Here is a 20183-nt window from a genome sequence, read left to right as displayed (position 1 = left end):
TACAAATGTTTGCTCACGCTCTTTCCTCCACCTGAAATGCCTAGTGTTCCTAATAACTTATCATTTAAGGTCCAGTTCTCTTCCCTTATCAAAAGCAATATCTCACTCCTCTGATTTTTAACGTCATTTGATCTGTACTTATCTCACACTGTCTGGCAATACAGCTATCTACATATGTCATCTTCCCTACTAGACGGAGGACAGATTAGTGTTTCTGCACTTTGATTTCACAATAATCTCAACACGACCTGAATAGTGACACTGTTAATTAAATTTGGCCTAAAGCTGCTTCCATTAGCAGTGAACTGCACCTCAGTATGGTAAAACTGCAACCTAACTTGAGTATATTCCTGTTCTGAGCAGCTAAGTTTTCTGCCAATCACAAGCTGCAAGCTGCTCAGACGTGTCCAAATAAGGCAAACGTGGACCCAAGTGCAGACCTGTAATGAATCAGGCTATGTCTAGATGACACTTCTTTTTCTGTCTATAAATCCTAACTATCCACATTGCTGGGTGGAACTTTCCAAACCTTTACTCCTTTGGGGTGCTGCTCAATTCATAATTGTTTCTTTGCTCAACTTAACTGCCAAATTTAATTTGTCTAAAGTTTTATTTTAACAAGACTCAATATGTAATGCTAAAGAGTATATTAATTTCTATAAGACTAACAAAGCCTTTTGTTTTTTTTGAGACAGGGTCTCGCTGTCACCAAGGCTGGAGTACAGTGGCATGACCTCAGCTCACTGCAACTTCCGCCTCCTGGACTCAAGTGATCCTCCCACTTCAGCCTTACAAGTAGCTCGGACTACAGGCGTATGCCACCATGCCCAAATAATTTTTATATTTTCAGTAGAGATGGGATTTCACTATGTCACCCAGGCTGGTCTCAAACTCCTGGACTCAAGCAATCTGCCCACCTCGGCCTCCCAAAGTGCTGGAATTACAGGCATGAGCCACGACACCTAGCCAAAACTAACAAAGCCTTGTTTGGTAGAGATACAGCTTTAAAAATGCACAAGTGACAATATATCATTTTCAGATATATAAAAGTCACTAATTAAATCAAAGAAGCCACCAAGATTCTTACTGACTTTAAACTGATTTAACAAATCTTATGTATTCATACTATCACCCAATAAGATAGTTTGTGTTTAAGTTCATTCATAAATTTAGAACTCAATAAAAGCTCAATTCCCAGACAAGTCCACAAAAGCCATGAGTTCACAGTATGCCTGATTTTAGTTATTTGCAGACCCAAACACTATGTATAATAACATTCAGAGGTCCAATTTTGGGCGGTAAGGTATACTGAGCCCCCTGCACATGTGCCAACAGAATCATGCATTCCTTCTTTCCTATTCTTCTCAACAACCCCACTACAAACTATGTGTGAAAAGGAAAAAATACATTGCTAGTTTCACAGCACTGGTATCTAAAGCTAGGGAAGCAGCTAATAAATGGGAGAAAGGAGGGCTCTAAAATGAAGATAGAGGATGGCACTGAGGAGCCAAGAGTCTATCAAGACAACTCCTGCTCCTTTAAGGGTTCCCTCTCCAGCCTCATCTCCCCTTACTCCCATTAACACTTTGCATTCTACCACACAAAACTATTCAGTTTCCACAAACACACCATAAAGTGCTTTTTTGTCCCATGTCACTGCTTATCATCTGCAAATCACCATTTATCCTTAAAGTTCCTGTTACCGCGTCTGTGAAGTCTTTACTAACCTCCTTCCAAGTTACTCTTTCCTATTTGATCTTTATGTAAAAAGTTATTATGCATTTACCTCAATATATTACAATCAATTATTAGTTTGCACATTTTACACTATTAGATCTCAGGCTCTTTTTAAGGTAAGAATCAAGTGTCACTCTTTTTTTTTTTTTGAGACGGAGTTCCATACTTGTTGCTCAGGCTGCGGGGGTTTCTCCATGTTGGTCAGGCTGGTCTCAAACTCCTGACCTCAGGTTATCCACCCACCTTGGCCTCCCAAAGTGCTGGGATTACAGGCGTGAGCCACTGTGCCCGGCCCACTCATCTTTATAATATTTTCTGGACTGTCACCATTTTACCTTAGCACTCCAAAAAAAATATATTTTTTTTTATGTTGGCAAAAATCTACCTTTAAACAATTGCTTGCTGGCTGGATGTGGTGGCTAATGTCTGTAATCTCAGCACTGTGGGAGGCTGAGATGGGTGGATCACCTGAGGTCAGGAGTTTGAGACCAGCCTGGCCAACATGGTGAAACTCCGTCTCTACTAAAATACAAAACTGACCACGCGTGGTGGCACACGTCTGTAATCCCAGCTACTTGGGAGGCTAAGGCAGGAGAATCGCTTGAACCCAGGAGGCAGAGGTTGCAGTGAGCCTAAATCGTGCCATTGCACTCCAGCCTGGACAACAAGAGCAAATCTCCATCTCAAAAAAAAAAAAAAAAGATACTATGGAAACATACAATGACACTATTCTTTGTGGACAAAACAACTTATTCACAGTCATGCAACTATTTGTTACCTTCTTCATATATCTAAGACTATTCTGAAAATGTAAAAAATATACACTAGATCAGATTAAGTGGTTTATCCAGCTGAAAGAATGTCTGACCCAAATAATTCCAGTTATCCATCACCAAACTATGCCCAGTAATCCTGGAGATTGCCATCAAGTAACATTTTTCTCCTGCACAATTCCACTTCAACATTACACAGAGGAAGCAGAGTTGTATTCCATGTCAACTTCAAAAGATTAAAAACTCAAATATCTTTGGTTTTCCTTAATATAAACATGTTTCTTCATACCATATACAAAAAGTCAACTCAAAATTGATCAATCTTAAATCTAAGAGCTAAAATTTCTTCCTAAAACTCTTAGAAGGAAATAGGTGTAAATGTGCATAACCTTGAATCAGCCAAAGATTTCTTAGATAAATCAAAAGCACAATCAAAAAAATCAGAGGCTGGGTGAGAATGTGATGGCTCACATCTGTAATTCCAGCATTTTGGGAGGCTGACGTGGGTGGATCGCTTGAGGTCAGGAGTTCAAGACCAGCCTGCCTAACATGGTAAAACCCCCATCTCTACTAAAAACACAAAAACTTGGCTAGCATGGTAGCATACGCCTGTAGTCCCATCTACTCGGAAGGCTAAGGCAGGAGGATCACTTGAACTCAGGAGGCAAAGTTGCAATGAGCCAAGACTGCACCACAGCACTCTAGCCTGGGTGACAAAACAAGACTCTGTCTGAAAAAAAAAAAAAAAACCCTGAAAAATTAGACTTGAAAATTTAAAACTTTTGTATATTAAAAGACATTTTATCAAGAAAGTGACAAGCCAAGCCACAGAATGGGGAAAAAAATTACAAATCATATAAAGATCTAGCATGTGAAGTATGTTAAGTACTCTTCTGGTATCCAGAATACATAAAGACCAAATTTTAAAACAGGCAAAATATCTTGAATAGATATTTTCCCAAAGATATACAAATAGTCAATAACCACATACAGAAATGCTAAACAGCATTAACCATTAGGGAAATGGAAACCAAAATCACAATGACATAACACTTCACACCCACTAGGATGACTATTTTTTAAAAATCAAAAAACAAAAATCCTAAAAATAACAAGTTTGGCAAGAAAATAGAGGAGAAATAGGAACCTTCATACACTGCTAATGCGAATGTAAAACGGTGTCACTGCTGTGGAAAACAGTTTGGTAGTTCCTCAAAAAGTTAAACAGAATCACCATATAAACCAGTAATTTTACTCCTAGATATATACCTAAGGGAACTGAAAATAATGTTCACATGAAAACTTGTATATGAATGTTCATAGCAGTATCATTCGTCATAGCCCAAATGGCTAAACAACCGAAGTGTCCACCAACTAATGAAAATATAAATGAAATGTGGATATCTATACAAGGGAGTATTATTCACCTATAAAAATGAATAAAGTACTGATATGTGCTGCAAGGATAAACCTTTAAAACATTATAACTGAAAGAAGCCAGGAACAAAAGGCTACATATTGTATGATTCCATTAATATGAAATATGCAGAACAGAAAAATTCATAGACAGAAAGTAGATTAATGGTTGCAGGGGGGCAGAGGACAGCTTAGGAGTGACTGTTAACAGATACACGATCTCTTTCTTGGGTGATGGAAAATGTTCTAGAATTACATAATGGGGATGGTTGCACACAACACTGTGAACGTACTAAATAACACTGAATTCTCTACTTCAAAACTGAATTTTATGTTATGTAGATTATGTCTCAATTTTCAAATTGCAAAAAAAATGTGTACTCTAGCCGGGAGCGGTGGCTCAAGCCTGTAATCCCAGCACTTTGGGAGGCCGAGATGGGCGGATCACGAGGTCAGGAGATCGAGACCATCCTGGCTAACACAGTGAAATCCTGTCTCTCCTAAAAAATACAAAAAACTAGCCGGGCGTGGTGGCAGGCGCCTGTAGTCCCAGCTACTCGGGATGGTGAGGCAGGAGAATGGCGTGAACCCGGGAGGCGGAGCTTGCAGTGAGCTGAGATCCGGCCACTGCACTCCAGCCTGGGCGACAGAGCGAGACTCCCTCTCAAAAAAAAAAAAAAAAAAAATGTGTACTCTAAAAGGGAAACAAATAAAAATAAAAAATTGCAAAAAAAGAAAATTATGTGTGTGAGGCCAGCCGTGGTGGCTCACGCCTGTAATCCCAGCACTTTTAGGAGGCCGAGGTGGGCGGATCATGAGGTCAGGAGTTCAAGACCAGCCTGACCAACATGGTGAAACTCTGTCTCTACTAAAAATACAAAAATTAGCTGGGCCTGGTGGCTCGCACTTGTAATCCCAGCTACTTGGGAGGCTGAGACAGGAGAATCACTTGAACCCGGGAGGCGGAGGCTGCAGGAGCCAAGATCACGCCATTGCACTCCAGCCTGGGCAACAGAGTAAGAATCTGTCTCAAAAATAAATAAATAAATAAAAATAAAATAAATAAAAAATTATGTGTGTGGTGTATATGTGTGTATATGTACACACAGCTAACCCTCCATATCAATGGGTTCCATTATCATGGATTCAATCACAAATTGAAAATATACCAAACAAAGCATCTCTACTGAACATGTGCAGACTTTTTTCCTTGTCATTATTCCCTAAACAATACAGTATAACAACTATTCACGTAGCACTTACATTGTATTAGGTATTATAAGTAACCTAGAGATGATTTAAAGTTACATTGTATTAAGTATTATAAGTAACCTAGAGATGATTTAAAGTATTCAGAGAATGTGCATAGGTTATATGCAAACAATGCCATTTTACATCAGGGATTTGAGCACCCTTAGATTTTCTTATCTGTGGGAGGTCCTGGAATCAATCCCCTATAGATACTGAAGGACAACTGCATACATTTATCACCTCTCCTCAAAATCTCCTCTTTATTTTAGCTTTGGATTAGTTAAATGCTAATGTTTCAAATTATTTAATACAGCGCATGAGTCAGATTTCTGCAAACAATTGTTTGAAGTATATCAAAAAGACTTGCCAATTCTCTGCAGTGTGAATACCACCCGCTATTTACTTTTTGCAGCATACTTAGATTACATTAAAATTTTTGCATATAAGATGTATTTAAAATATGGCACGCATTCCTATTTCTTAAACATCCACAAGATAACTATTACCAGCACATAAAATTTTAAGTGCACATACACACAACCCCAAAGATGACCCTTGATCTCAGAGCTTATAGTCACGTGGGATCTATAATCAGAAGAAACATGTACATTAAAATATGACAATTGGGTATACTCTGTGAAGTCACTTGCAGAGTATATCTGCAATCTTTAGTAAGGAAATAAGCTTTGGAAAGCATGTCCAACTTCCTCAACCACTACTTGGAAAAACTGCCCCCTGATTAAGACTTGGGTCCCTAGGATGCTTTCAAGTAATAACTTTATGGCTATAAATACCAGCACCATTCCTCTAACCACTGCTAAAAATGTCATGTATTCAGATGAAACTTTCAGCAATTCCCACTGGCCCCTGGAATCAACTTACTGATTAAGTAATCTAGATTAAGTGATCCTATTTTTACCACCATCGCTACCACCTCCCTAACCTTTGCCTCATATCTCATACAGCTTTCTTATAAAACAGACACTTCTTTTCTTTTATATTTTGATATCATCTGTTAAGTGTGCTTTATCCCTTCTTATATCAAAAATGAGTTTACTGTACAGTTATACTCTAGGAGCCACCTTTTGCACAAAAAGATGTGATAGGCACCTTCTGGAGTTGTACAAGGAAGCAGCTTTGATAAACTCTTCAGATCTATTTCTGGTCCTCTGTTAAATTCTTAAAAATTACATTCCTAATTTCGAGAATATGTCCTCAAAAATGTGCATTTTAATATAGCGTTCAAATGGAGCAGCTACAAAAATTTTGAAGTAACAATGCTTTTGGAAGACACTACCTTGCATCTAAAGAAAACTAAACCTCTTAATGCCTCATGAGTTCAATGAAACACAGTAATTTCTTATGTTTTTAATCAATGTTACTGACTTTATATACAAATTTGTAACCAGGCAATTTCCATAGTCACCATAAAAATATCCTTAAATGTCTACTGGTATAGATTTTTATGTCCATAAATTGTTCATGGAATAGTCTGAGCTATGAAGGGAGGTTAGGTATAATCATTTGATATTTACTGAGCACCCATGGGGTTGCTGACTAGGTACTTGAAGAAGAGAGAAAGAACAATACAGAAAACAATCCCTGTTCTACAGAGGAAATGTGCATAAACCCAAAATATATAAAAGCAAGATAGCAACTACAGTTTAACAATATTTGAAACTTTATAAATGGTGAGAATAATATTGGACTGACAGGACCGGGGTAGTTATTCAGTGATGTTTTTATGAAAGTGGTTACTTTAAATGTGAATATTAATGGGAGCGAGGTAAAGAAAGTTTAAAAGAGGCTGAGCATAGTGGTTCACACTTATAATCCCAGTACTTGGGGAGGCCAAGGTCAGAAGTCGAGACCCGCCTAGGCAAGAGACCCCTTTCTCTTTAGCAGGGCATGGTGGCAATGGCACACACCTGTAGTCCTATCTACTCAGGAGGCTGAGGCAAGAGAACCCCTTCGGCCCAAGAGTTCGAGTTACAGTAAGCCATAATCATGACCCTACACTCCAGTTTGGGTGACAGAGCAAGACCCTGTCTTTAGTCCAAGGAATCGTAAGTGCAAAGGCTAACGGTTTGGTAGTCAAGAACTTTTGGCACAATTGATACCTAACCTGCCTGGCTTTCACAAAAAAAGATAGTTTTGACATTAACAAAAAAAAGGGGTGGGGGGGACAAATAATCAAGAGTTCCAATTAATAACTAATTTTTAAGGTCTTTGGGAAAAAAATTTTAAATATTAGTGTTAGACTTTTTTGCCCCAGCAGTTTCCAAGTCATACTGAACACTCCTTCCAATCTAGTTATGGACATAAAGTGGACATAGGGATTATGATATTACATCTCTTGCTTAAAATCTTCCAAAAGTTGGGGCACTGTTACCTACAAAATCAAATCCAAAATCACTCTGAGAATTCAAAGGATCCCTTAAATCTAGTTCCTCTTTGAGTACTCTTTTGTCCCCTCTAACACACACTCATCCCTAAAGGTGCAATTTTTTTAGTCTCAGAACCTTTACATTTTAAAATTGAGGAATCAAGAACTTTTATGTGGGGCTTCTCTATCAATATTTACTGTTAGAAACTGAAACTGAGAAATTTATCAACACTAATTCATGTGAAAAATAACAGTATTTTCAAAACAGCACCCCACAATTTAGAAGAATAGCATTGTTTCACATTTTTGCAAAACTCTATTTTGTGGCTTAACAGGAAATAGTTGAATTCTCATTATCTGCTACTACATTCAAACTGTTGCAATATCACACATCACATAGCCTCTGGAAAACTCCACTGTACAGTGGCAAAAGAATAAAAATAGAAAAAGCAAATAATATCTTAGTACATGAAAATAGTTTTTAACTCACAAACTTGCTGAAATGGTCTTGAGAACCCCCAGAAGTCCCCAGATCACACCTTAAGAACCACTGCCAACAAAGGAGAAAGGCAATACAATGCAGCAAAGATAGTCTTTTCAACAAATAGTACTGCACAACTCCACATCCACAGGCAAAAAAAAAAAAAAAAAAAAAAACGAATCTGGAGACAGACATTACACTCACAAAAATTAACTCAAAATGGATCACAGACCTAAATGTAAAATGCAGAATTATAAACTCCCAGGATGGTGACACAGAAGACAATCTAGATGACCTTGCATTTGTTGATGACTTTTTAAACACAATGATGAAGGCATGACCCATGAAAGAAAGAACTGCTAAACTGGACTTCATTAAGATTAAAATTTTCTGCTCTGTGAAAGACATTGTCAAGAGAATGAAAAAGACAAGGCACAGACTGGGAGAAAATATTTGCAAAAGATACATTTGATAGCCAGGCTTGGTAGCTCATGCCTGTAAATCCCAACACTTTGGGAGGCTGAAGCAGGCAGATCACCTGAGGTCAGGAGTTCAAGACCAGCCTGGCTAATATGGTGAAACCCCATCTCTACTAAAAATACAAAAATTAGCCGGGCATGATGATGGGCATCTGTAATCCCAGCTACTCGGGAAGCTGAGGCAGAAGAATCACTTGAATCCCTGGGAGACAGAGCTTACAATGAGATGAGATGGCGCCACTGCACTCTAGCCTAGGAGACAGAGCAAGACTCTATCTCAAAAAAAAAAAAAAAAGATACATCTGATAAAGGACTGTTATTCAAAATATACAACTCTCAAAACTCAACAATAAGAAAACAAAGAACCTGACTTTAAGAGCAGGACAAAGACCTTAGAGGACACCTCACTAAAAAAGATATAAAGATGGCAACTAAGTATATGAAAAGATGTCACATAATCAGGAAAAGGCAAATTATAACAATACCACTACACACCTATTAGAATGGCCAAAACCCGTAACAGTGACAATATCAAATGCTGGTAAGAATGTGAACAGAAACTCCCATTCATTACTGGTATGAATATAAAATGGTACCATCACTTTGAAAGACAGTTTGGAGGTTTCTTGCAAAACTAAAGGTACTCTTACCATATGATCCAGCAACTGTGTTCCTTGGTATTTATCCAAACGAACTGAAAATTTATGTCCACACAAAAGACACACACACAGATGTTTGATGTTTATAGCAGCTTTATTCACAATTGCCAAAACTAGGAAGCAACCAAGATGTCCTTCACTAAGTAAATGGACAAGTAAACCCTGGTATATCCAGATAATAAATAGAGTAGTCAAGTGCAAAAAAAAAAAAAAAAAAAAAAAGGCTGTCAAACCATGAAAAGCCACTGAGGAAATCGTAAATGCGTATTAGTACGTGAAAAAAGAAAATCTGAAAAGGCTATAGACTGTATGATTCCAACTACGACATTCTTGAAAAGGCAAAACTATAGAGACAGTTAATAAAAAATAGCAGTTGCCAGCGGTTGGGGAAGAGGAGGGATGGCTAGGGGGAGCATAGAGTATTTCAGGGCAGATAAACATTGTACCACTACAATAGTGGATATGTGCCATACAATTGTCCAAACTCACAGAACATACAAACACCAAGAGTAAACCTTGGCCTGGCGTAGTAGCTCACGCCTGTAATCCCAACACTTTGGGAGGCCAAGGTGGGTGGATCACCTGAGGTCAGGAATTCGAGACCCGCCTGGCCAACATGGTGAAACCCCATCTCTATCAAAAATATAAAAATTTAGCTGGGCATAGTGGCGGGCACCTGTAATCCCAAATACTTGGGAGGCTGAGCCAGGAGAATCCCTTGAATCTGGAAGGCGAAGGTTGCAGTGCGCCGAGATCGTACCACTGCACTCCAGCCTGGGCAACAAGAGCGAAACTCCGTCTCAAAAAAAAAAAAAAAAAAGTGACCCTTAATGTAAACTATGGACTTTGGGTAAAGATGTGTGAACGTACGTGCATCAATTTTAACAAATGTACCACTTTCGTGGGGGATATAATATATCTTGATAATAACTTGAGAAATCCTTAATTTTCTGATAATCTGATAAATCACAACTCTGAACATAATTTTTAATACGAAGGCTTAGGTTTGCCGAGATTCTCTTTTAAAGAACTATCTAACTGTCCAAAATGATTCTCCATAAAAAGAACCATATACACAGTGAACATACAGAATTCTAAAAGGTCAAGTCCAAAATTTTGATTCTCTAGAGAAACGTATAAAGCAGTTTAGCAACATACTAAGACAGAACACAAAGTAACGGAAATGCCACTTTAGCTACCAAAAGAACAGGAAGAGCAAATAGTAACCCTTTACTTTGAAAGTCTAAGGCTACTACTTCCTGGTAGGGCTCTAACCTCTTGCCAAGAAGCCTGTAAGTTTATTTTTCTTACTTTTTTTTTTTTTATTATACTTTAAGTTCTAGGGTACATGTGCATAACGTGCAGGTTTGTTACATATGTCTACTTGTGCCATGTAGGTGTGCTGCACCCATCAACTCGTCAGCACCCATCAATTCATCATTTATATCAGGTATAACTCCCAATGCAATCCGTCCCCCCTCACCACTCCCCATGATAGGCCCCGGTGTGTGATGGTCCCCTTCCCGAGCCCAGGTGATCTCATTTTTCAGTTCCCACCTATGAGTGAGAACATGCGGTGTTTGGTTTTCTGTTCTTGTGATAGTTTGCTAAGAATGATGGTTTCCAGCTGCATCCATGTCCCTACAAAGGATGCAAACTCATCCTTTTTTATGGCTGCATAGTATTCCATGGTGTATATGTGCCACATTTTCTTAATCCAGTCTGTCACAGATGGACATGTGGGTTGATTCCAAGTCTTTGCTATTGTGAATAGTGCCGCAATAAACATACGTGTGCATGTGTCTTTACAGCAGCATGATTTATAATCCTTTGGGTACATACCCAGTAGTGGGATGGCTGGGTCATATGGTACATCTAGTTCTAGATCCTTGAGGAATTGCCATACTCTTTTCCATAATGGTTGAACTAGTTTACAATCCCACCAACAGTGTAAAAGTGTTCCTATTTCTCCACATCCTCTCCAGCACCTGTTGTTTCCTGACTTTTTAATGATTGCCATTCTAACTGGTGTGAGATGGTATCTCATTGTGGTTTTGATTTGCATTTTTCTGATGGCGAGTGATGATGAGCATTTTTTCATGTGTCTGTTGGCTGTATGAATGTCTTCTTTTGAGAAATGTCTGTTCATATCCTTTGCCCACTTTTGGATGGGGTTGTTTGTTTTTTTCTTGTAAATTTGTCTGAGTTCTTTGTAGGTTCTGGATATCAGCCCTTTGTCAGACGAGTAGATTGCAAAAATTTTCTCCCATAAGTGAGAAATCATGAAATTAAGCATTTTAGAACTGAAGAAAACAAAGGAGAAACAACTATGTCTACAGTGAACTTTCACATTAACTATTCTAAACGATCATCATGGCCAAATAAATTTACTTAAATGAAAGCGATTCTGATTATTAAAATATATTATTTTTAAACAATTAGTGTATTTTAAAACATCAAAGTAAATGTTTCATATAAATGTCTCACAAAGCATATGAAAGAAAAACGCCAATCACTTCTTATGAAGTTTCACTTCTCACCTGCCATAGTAACTTTAAATTCAAAGACACCTTTAAAAATTATCCAGATATATAAAATACTTAGTAAACATAAAAGGTATAGATGCCCAAAGTCTAATATTATTTCTTAACATAGCAAATAAATCCATCAGTGAACAATAATTACAAAAGTATTTCAGAATTCATTTGCTAATTACGAATAAGCGGTTACAAAAAAAGGTGAATATTAAGTTCTCTTTAGAGTTTCTCTTTTAAAATACATATGATTCAGAAACAACTAGATATATCTGGGAGGAAAAAGGATCCATTTGTGAATTTTACTATATACCTCAGGCATTCTGTTCCGCCATGGCGACAGAAAAAAAATAAATAAATAAAATGCCTCAGGCATTTGACATGTATAATCAAATCTTACTCATTACTACCACTTTGATAAGTCTATTATTATTTTCTGTATTGCAAAACTACTAAAAGACTAGTAAGGATAATGAAAATATAAATCATATGACTAATTCTTATAGGAAAGAATAGGGCGCCCAGACATTAATTACACAATAACTGTCTTTTTAAAACCAGATCCTTTTGAAAAAAAAAGTCCCAGTTACCTTACTTAATAAGAGATATCCTGGGACAGATCTTCTACTTTATTTCTTCCTTATATGCATCTTCTTAGAAACCATATCCTAGTTACCAGATCCTTCTTGACAATACGCAAACTAAGCACCCATGATATTAACTGAAACATTAAAAACCATTTGTGCTTTAAAAGAGAATTAATTCAGGTACAGTTTGGTATGTTATATACATTTTTAATGTAGTTACACAAACCCCTAGACCAAATACAAATTCCACCTTCTACATAAGCAAAATATTCAAATCTTACCTTTTAAAAACTTATTTCCAATTTCTAGATTCAGTTCACAACATACAAATAACCATTCTGTATCTACCATAGAGATATGTTGATAATGGATGTTTAGTAAGAACTTGATCTTGATTTTGTTTTAGAAAAGATAAGGCAGTGGTTGAAATAAAATGTCCCCGTAAATTAACTGGGAAAAATATGAATTAAAAAACAGAGACATACAGGATATGGTGACTCACACCTATAATCCTGGCACTTTAGGAGGCTCAGCTGGTAGAGAGGATCTTTGAGCCCCGGAGTTTGAGATCTGTCTGAGCAACATAAGGAGACCCTGTCTATACAAAAATTAAAAATCAGCTGTGCGTGGTAGCAGGTGCCTACGGTCCTGGCTACTCAGGAAGATTGTCTGAACCTGGGAAGTCAAGGCTGCAGTGAGATGTGATTGCACCACTGCACTCCAGCCTGGGCAACAGGGTGAGACCCACCTCATTTAAAAAAAAAAAAAAAAAAGGAGACATTACAGCCTTTAGTACAAATATTACATTTCAGTGAAATACGTCAAAATATAAACATCCAAGGATAGTAAATAAGAATAAAGAAAATTAAGAATTCATATCAAAAAATAGGATAAGGGACAGGCATGCTGGCTCAGACCCATAATCCCAGCACTCTGGGAGGCTGATGCAGGAGGATTACTTGAGCCCAGGAGTTCAAGACCAGCCTGGGCCACATAGGGAGACCCTCATCTCTCCAAAAATAAAAAGTTTCTTTAACCAGGCGTAGTGGCACATGCCTGTAGTCCCAGCTACTTGGGAGACTGAGGTGGGAGGATCTCTTGAGCCTGAGGAGGATGAGGCTGCAGTGAGCTGTGATCCTGCCACTGCACACCAGTGACAGAGCAAGACCCTATATCAAAAAAAAGGGGGTGGGTTAAGACTAAAGATCATAAGATCAGATAAAAATGATTTATATATTAAGAAGTTATAAATTAAAAATTGTGGGCCAGGCACGGTGGCTCACATCTGTAATCCCAGCCCTTTCGGAGGCAGAGACGGGAGGATCACAAGAGACCCAGACCATCCTGGCCAACATAGTGAAACCCTGTCTCTACTAAAAATACAAAAATTAGCTGGGTGTGGTGGCGTGTGCCTGTAGTCCCAGCTACTCAAGAGGCTGAGGCAGGAGAAATGCATGAACCTGGGAGGCGGAGGTTGCAGTGAGTCAAGATTGCACCACTGCACCCGAGCCTGGGGACAGAGCGAGACTCCAAGACTCCATCTCAAAAAAAAAAAAAAAAGAAAGAAAAAAATGTTTTCTATCCTGCAATCATGGTTCTTTTAAGCATTTTATACTGCTAAACGGAATTAAAGGCTACTTTCTATGTATATGAATTGCCCCCACCTGCAGCTGTGAGACAGGATTAAATGAGATGATGAGAAAGTGCCTGGAAAACTGAAGTCCTTCAAATATAAGGGCTGCTATGCCTCTACCTTGATTATGGCTACTAAAGGCCTAAAATTAAATGGAAATCATGTTTATTTTTACAAACATATTCCAAGTTCGACAACGCTTTCACACTAGGGATGCTAGTCAACGTTATTATCCATTAACACCTACAGTATAAGCAAAGCAAAAAAATCTTTTTTCAATAAGTATATAACGTAGTATGAATTAAGCCATAATTCATGGATTATTAATAATCACTTCCTAATACGGAAAGATCTTGGCGAGAAACTGCACAGAAACCACCTCCACACTCTAAGGGCTCATAGGAAAACCAACAGTCCTAAGCATATTTTTTGTTAAATGCTGCCATTTTAAAATGAAATCATTTTCATTAGATTCATATAAATAAGCATCAGTTGCTAGAGGCATTAAAAGGTGCACATAAACTAAGCTTTCAATATAAAGAAAAATTCCTAAAAGACGAAAAAGTACTTGAAATGACAGGTTTCTGTATTAAAGCCTAAAGTTCATGATGTCAACACCATGAACTGTCTGTAGAAGACTTTTAAATTTTCTCAAAGCATGTTAGTGTGTGCAAGGAAGGTATTTGTTTAGTAAACCACTCACTGGTCAGACTTTACCTAAGATAAAGGTATTTTATTAGTGAGAACTGATTACAGGACATTTTAAACAACAATGTAGGGAAAATAGTATTCCAGTATTTTAAAACTGCATTGAAAAGAAATAGAAGTACACATATATTTTTAAATCAAATACTACCAGGTATACTCAAGTTCCAAAAGGTGAGAGTTTGTAAAAACAGAAGTGGAAGAGAAAAAGAACGACAAATGCAAGATTATCCTCCAAACCTAATCCCAGTTAGCATCTGCAGTAGTGGTTAAAAAAAGAGAAACAGCTAATAACATTTACGAAACCACTTCCAACCTTACCTATTTTCTCCTCTTTTTGGCAACGCGTTAAAAGAACCACTGCTACATTTGAAATAAGACACAAACCTTTATAAAAAAACTTTGGAAAGACTTATCGATTCTTATTTTGAAAGAGGAAAGAGGAAAATAGTTCACACAGTCACAAGTAGTTTCTTCATACTCCCATACCAAAAAAAAAAAAAAAAAAAAAAACCACCAAAAACAACTAACAGAAGAATTAACACAGTGTCAGGGCAAACTGTAAGATTTGGTAGGGCAAATCAAGTAGTCATTTGAAGAGCCTAAATAGTAGAAACGTCTACTACACATATCAGATAATCAAAAAATCACATATGGCTTTACGATGCACTTTAAAAAGTTTTCTGTTTATAAGTGTTACCATTTAAATATATTCTCCATTCTCTAAGACAAACAAGGACTGAGAGTTTAAAAGCAGCTTGAACGCATATCTGAAAGAACCAAGCACTACTGCTTTTTATTTAAAACTTTTTTCCACAGTGGAGGAACAATCACAACGAATAATGGGCTTCTGTGTAGCAAAAACTTGTTCTAACAGCATTCATGAGCACAGTAACTTGGAAGAATTTACATTTCGTACATTTTTTTTTTTAAAGTGCAAACTTTACGGCCAAAGTCCAAATGAGAAATTAAAACAGGCTTCCAGACAGTGAATTATCTTTCAGGGCATGCTCACTCTTGCTTCAAACAGTAAAGCAAAGTAACTTTCATGTATGATGAAAGTCAGTCAGACTAATGTGTGTAGTCATTTAAAAAGGTAACTTATTTATCGTGACTATTTCCCTATTTTTCCCTGAAAAGTTTCAAGTCTAAGCTCCATTGGCTTGAGTGATCCAATGAGCTTTGTACCCCGAAGTAAAAGAGCGCAAAAAAAAAAAAAAAGGAGGATATTACAGGTGACTTCCAGGTTAGAAAAAAGTTGCGAGGAGTCAGCTCTACTAATTGTATCTACCTTAGCGAATGGACGAATACTGTGTCGTGTAAAAGAAGCTGGTTCCTCAAAAGGTAACTGGCATAATTAAAACGTATCCAAACTCAAGCATCATCAAACATCATTTTGCCAATGTTTTTTAAGGGATGTATGTTATTTGTAAGTAAATTTATTAATCCATTTGGAATTCCAACAGTCTACGCTTAACACTCAAGCTTCTGAATTCAGGCTGCCAGAGTTAACAGTTCCGGGAACTGATAAGAGTATCAGCAAAAAGCCTTTTTCCAGTTCCCCATTTGAAAAGGTGGGGGGCAGAGCTGACAGTCACAAACTCACCCCAGTCAAAAGTATGGACAACACAATGATTAAATTCCACCAGCGGCAAATAAAAATCCCAACTTTCCAGAAAGCTTTCCCTACACCAAATTGAATCCTTTTACTTTCAATCTCACAAAGAAGGTAATCTGAAATAAAAGTCGGGTAAGTGGGTATGGTATTTAAAATAAAATGAGTCAAAAAAACTACACTGAAGCTACTAGAGAGGCGATGAAAGGTAACCCAAACGCGGGAGGGAAGGTGGACAAGAAAGCCAGGAACGGATGGAAGAAGCAGCTAGTGGAGCAAAGGAAGTGAGGGATCACTTCAAGGGAGGCAGCCCGGAGGGATAACAGGGATCTGGGTGCAAGGAACCAAGCGTTTGCGGAAAACCGAAGAAGGCTGATGAAGAAACAATGGGGCTCGGCAGACGCTCAGGCGAGGGCGACAAGGCGGCACCGGACGGGTGGGAAGGGAGAGCAGAAGGCTGCAGTGGAGACTGGTAGCGGGTGAGAAGCCAGGTGGGGAGGCAAGTTGGTTGGGTATGATGGGTGTGGTAGCGCACCGGACAGGAGGGGAGGGTCCCCTAGGAATAGGGAGGGGACTGGCTTGTCAGATTCTGAGACGGGGAGCGGAGGCCGTGAAGGCAGGTGTGATGGAAGCAAAAGAACACAGCCCAACGGGCACAGAACCCGCCGTGCCAGAGAAGACTCAGGGAGGGAAGAGGCAGCAGACAGGGGAAAGAAAAGAGAGGGGGAGAAGGACGCGGGTCGCGCGGGCGCCTGGGAGGGGGGCCGCGGTCGGCTTCACTCACAGTCCAGGTGCTTTTTCTTGGGCCCCATGATCTCGTGGGTCGTGGCCTTGCATACTGTCTTGGATACGGCAGAGCCCGTGACACTGTGCTGGGCGGCAGTGATTCGGTCCGTCAGGCTCTGGCCGGACATCTCTGCAGTTCCTCCACCACCCCACCCGCTCAGCAGCCGGCGGGGACTGGGACCCCCAAGAGCCGGAGGGTCCCCACCCCCCACCGCACCCCCTACCCCCACCGGCTCCTTCCCCGCCTGCCGGCCTGGGGCGCGGTTCGGGGCCCCGCGCTGCCACCCAGTCCAGAGAGAACCGGCTTGTATCACCCGCGGAGTCGGACAAGATGTCGGGCACTCCCTTGCCCCCGCCTCAGTTCAGCCCACCCCTTCCCTGGTCAGCTGGAGCCGGGCAGGGTAAGAGGGACAGGCAGCTGCAGGAAAATGGCGGCGCCAGGCTCCTCCTCGGAGCTTTCCGGGCTGCCCCCGGGTCACGTGACTCGGACACCGCCCCTCCTCCCTTCTCCCGCCCCTTTCCCCTTCCCTTTCCTCTTCGACGCCCGCCCTCCCTCGCTCAACGAGGGAAGAGCGGGGCGGCGCCCGCGCGTTACGTGATGGAACTCGCCAGGCGGGCGCAACAGGAGGCCACCCCGAGGGGAGTGCGCAGCCGGCGCGTCACGTGACTCTCCCTGCCAACAGGTCGCCTGAGGCTCGGCCCGCGGGGGTCACAGACGGGGGGCGGGGCGGGAGAGGAATGGCGAGGGCGGCGTGCTGGGGGCGGGGCGGCAGGCTTCTCCGCTTACCCCCAACTCAAGTGTGTCCTCGTGTCTGTGGTTGAAACCAACAGCTTGACAAAGGAGGTGCAACTGCCGTCACAGCTTCCCCTGAAGTCGAGGGTATTAGGCCTCTGGCTCCCCGAGGTTTCCTAGCAGAGTCAAGAATGTATTTCGAGACGCCTCCCAAAGCCGCCCTCCTGGCTTAAAGGAGAAGGTTCCAGCCGGCCTATTTTCTGAGCCTGCCAGCAGGCCTCTCTCTACCGTGGAACTATTGAAGCTCTCCTTATTCACTTACCCCAGAAAGGTTTTTTTTTCCCCCTCTTTCCTTGAGAGGCTTGGAAATGTCACCTGGTTTTGTTTATCTCTACTCCGAAAACCCGACACGTTGCTGCCATTCTAAATTTAGATACTAGCTGGCCCCTATTCATTCTCTAGGGTGTGGAATAGGACAGGAAACACATAGCTTCACTGGAATTTGAAAAGGGAAGTAGTAGGATGATGTCAACAGCGATTAGCTTGACCCTACATGGCTGACTGCTGTGGTGATTAAAGGTCCAGACCATAGAAGGAAGTGAGAGGGCGGTAAATGGAGAAGTCCCATTCAAATAGTCCAAACATCACTGCCTGCCATCTCTCTTGGTTTAGTCTTTCTTTCCTTGGCGTCTTTTATTGGGTGAGCCAGATTTCCATGGAAAGACGTTGACGCTGCCCTGTGGACATTTTAAAAGAAGTATTACATCCTGAAATACTATTGAATGAGACCCAGACCATACATAACAAAGCTTTTTATATGTTATTAGAGCCTCTACATTTAACCCAGGGTTAGGGATAAGTTGAAAAATCTCTTGACTGTTAAGTTACCATGATAGTCACATGTAATCTTGCTAGTTTCAAATGAAATGCTAACATTCTCAGAAAGTCTGTGTACACCATCTGCCAGCCAAATCCAAAATACTGTGCTTCAATCTGGTGACTCTCAAAGGATGCAAAGCTGATAGATATTTAACATTTTATGTATCATATCAGGAATTTTGTGGTCTCCCATTCCATATTCCCCACACCCCCTCACCCCCCTTTTTTCCCCACTATGGCTGGTGAAATTCTGCAGCAACATGCTCTTGCCAAGAACACAGAGTTCTTAATCCCGGCGGGCTTCATCTTTGTCAAGCCAGCCTCCAATTTCACAAAACTATAATGACTTCCTTCAGTGTACTGCAATCCATCTGTGCTTTGGTGCCCAGTTTGCTGTCCCATCTCCATTGGGCAGTGGAATTACCAAATTTTCAAGACATGTTATCAGCCATCATTGCTACTGGTCTGTGGTTTCCACTGTATAAGTTACTGGTTGGCTTGAGCCTCTGCATTGGTAAACCCCAAACTGAGGTCAACACTAACATGGTCTAGCTATCAGCAGGTGAATATTTTATCCTTAGGGAAAATGTCCGTCATTCCTAAGTACATAACAGGAAAGCATTACACTGTTACTTTTACCAAAGAGGTTCTTTCAAACCGTTTTTATGACAATAATTGTTGACATGTTTACCCTATTAACAAGCTGCTGTTAGAAATATCATTTTATTTTTTTCCAAGTATACGTGGTACAAGTTTCTAACTATGTAAATAATCAATAATCATTGAAGAGGATTATGTGTAGTTGTGAACTGAAATCTATGGAGAAATTTAGAAGAAGATGGGGAATTGTTCTAAGGATAGACATTACTGACCTATTTTGTCTTACATGCTTAAGTGTTCTCTGTGTCAGTTTCCTTGGTCTATTCAGGAAATATCTCTTCCTGAAGTTCCACAGATGCCAACTCACCATGGCCAAAACTGAACTTCGCTTGCCCTTGCCCAGCATCCTACATCTTTAATTCATACTGTTCCCTATATCTGTTAATGGCCTCACCACATGCCCAGAAGCTCCCCTCAGAAAGCTGTGATTCAGAGTTCTCCTTCTGTTTTATTTCCCTCATCAAGCCTAACCTACTCTCAAACACATCCCATCTCTAACACCACTTCTGTTGCCTTAGTTCCAGCCTTTATGATCTCTGTTGCACTAGACTATTTTAGTAACTTCTTGGCTGATTCTGTCTTTTATATCCTGACTCTCCAATTCAGATCTTTCTGAAACTAAAATGTGATTGTCTTTTCTTTGCTTTAAGATCTTCCATTAGCTCCCCCATCGCTACCCTAAAGGATGAAATTAAGGACTCTCAACATGGCATACATGGTTCTTCATGATCTGGCCCCATTTTAGAAGTTTCTAAGTATGTAAATAATCAGTGACCATTGTAGAGGTTTATGTGTAATTGTGAAATGAAATATATGGAGCAATTTAGAAGAAGATGGGGATTAGAACTAAGAATAGGCATTACTGACCT

The 20183-nt window shown here is 40.0% G+C and overlaps 1 protein-coding gene across 16 annotated transcripts in view; it reads right to left on the bottom strand.

Annotated features, from left to right (window-relative positions):
- The window catches only part of PICALM (phosphatidylinositol binding clathrin assembly protein), a 113967-nt gene extending 96492 nt beyond the window's left edge, over nt 1-17475 (bottom strand). For 11 of the 16 annotated variants that reach the window (XM_010356011.2, XM_010356008.2, XM_010356012.2 and 8 more), the window contains exon 1: nt 17041-17170. In XM_010356011.2, the coding sequence (XP_010354313.1) occupies nt 17041-17170 (130 nt within the window). Of the gene's footprint in view, nt 1-17040 lie in introns of all 16 variants that reach the window. The other 5 variants (XM_010356013.2, XM_010356019.2, XM_010356007.2 and 2 more) reach the window with 4 other exon arrangements.
- Between the last annotated feature and the right edge of the window lie 2708 nt (nt 17476-20183).

The sequence above is a fragment of the Rhinopithecus roxellana genome, chromosome 15 (genome assembly GCF_007565055.1).
Source record: "Rhinopithecus roxellana isolate Shanxi Qingling chromosome 15, ASM756505v1, whole genome shotgun sequence".
NCBI classification, from domain to species: Eukaryota; Metazoa; Chordata; class Mammalia; order Primates; family Cercopithecidae; genus Rhinopithecus; species Rhinopithecus roxellana.
Note: the sequence above shows the minus strand (reverse complement) of the source record. Positions and strands in the feature narration are given on the sequence as shown.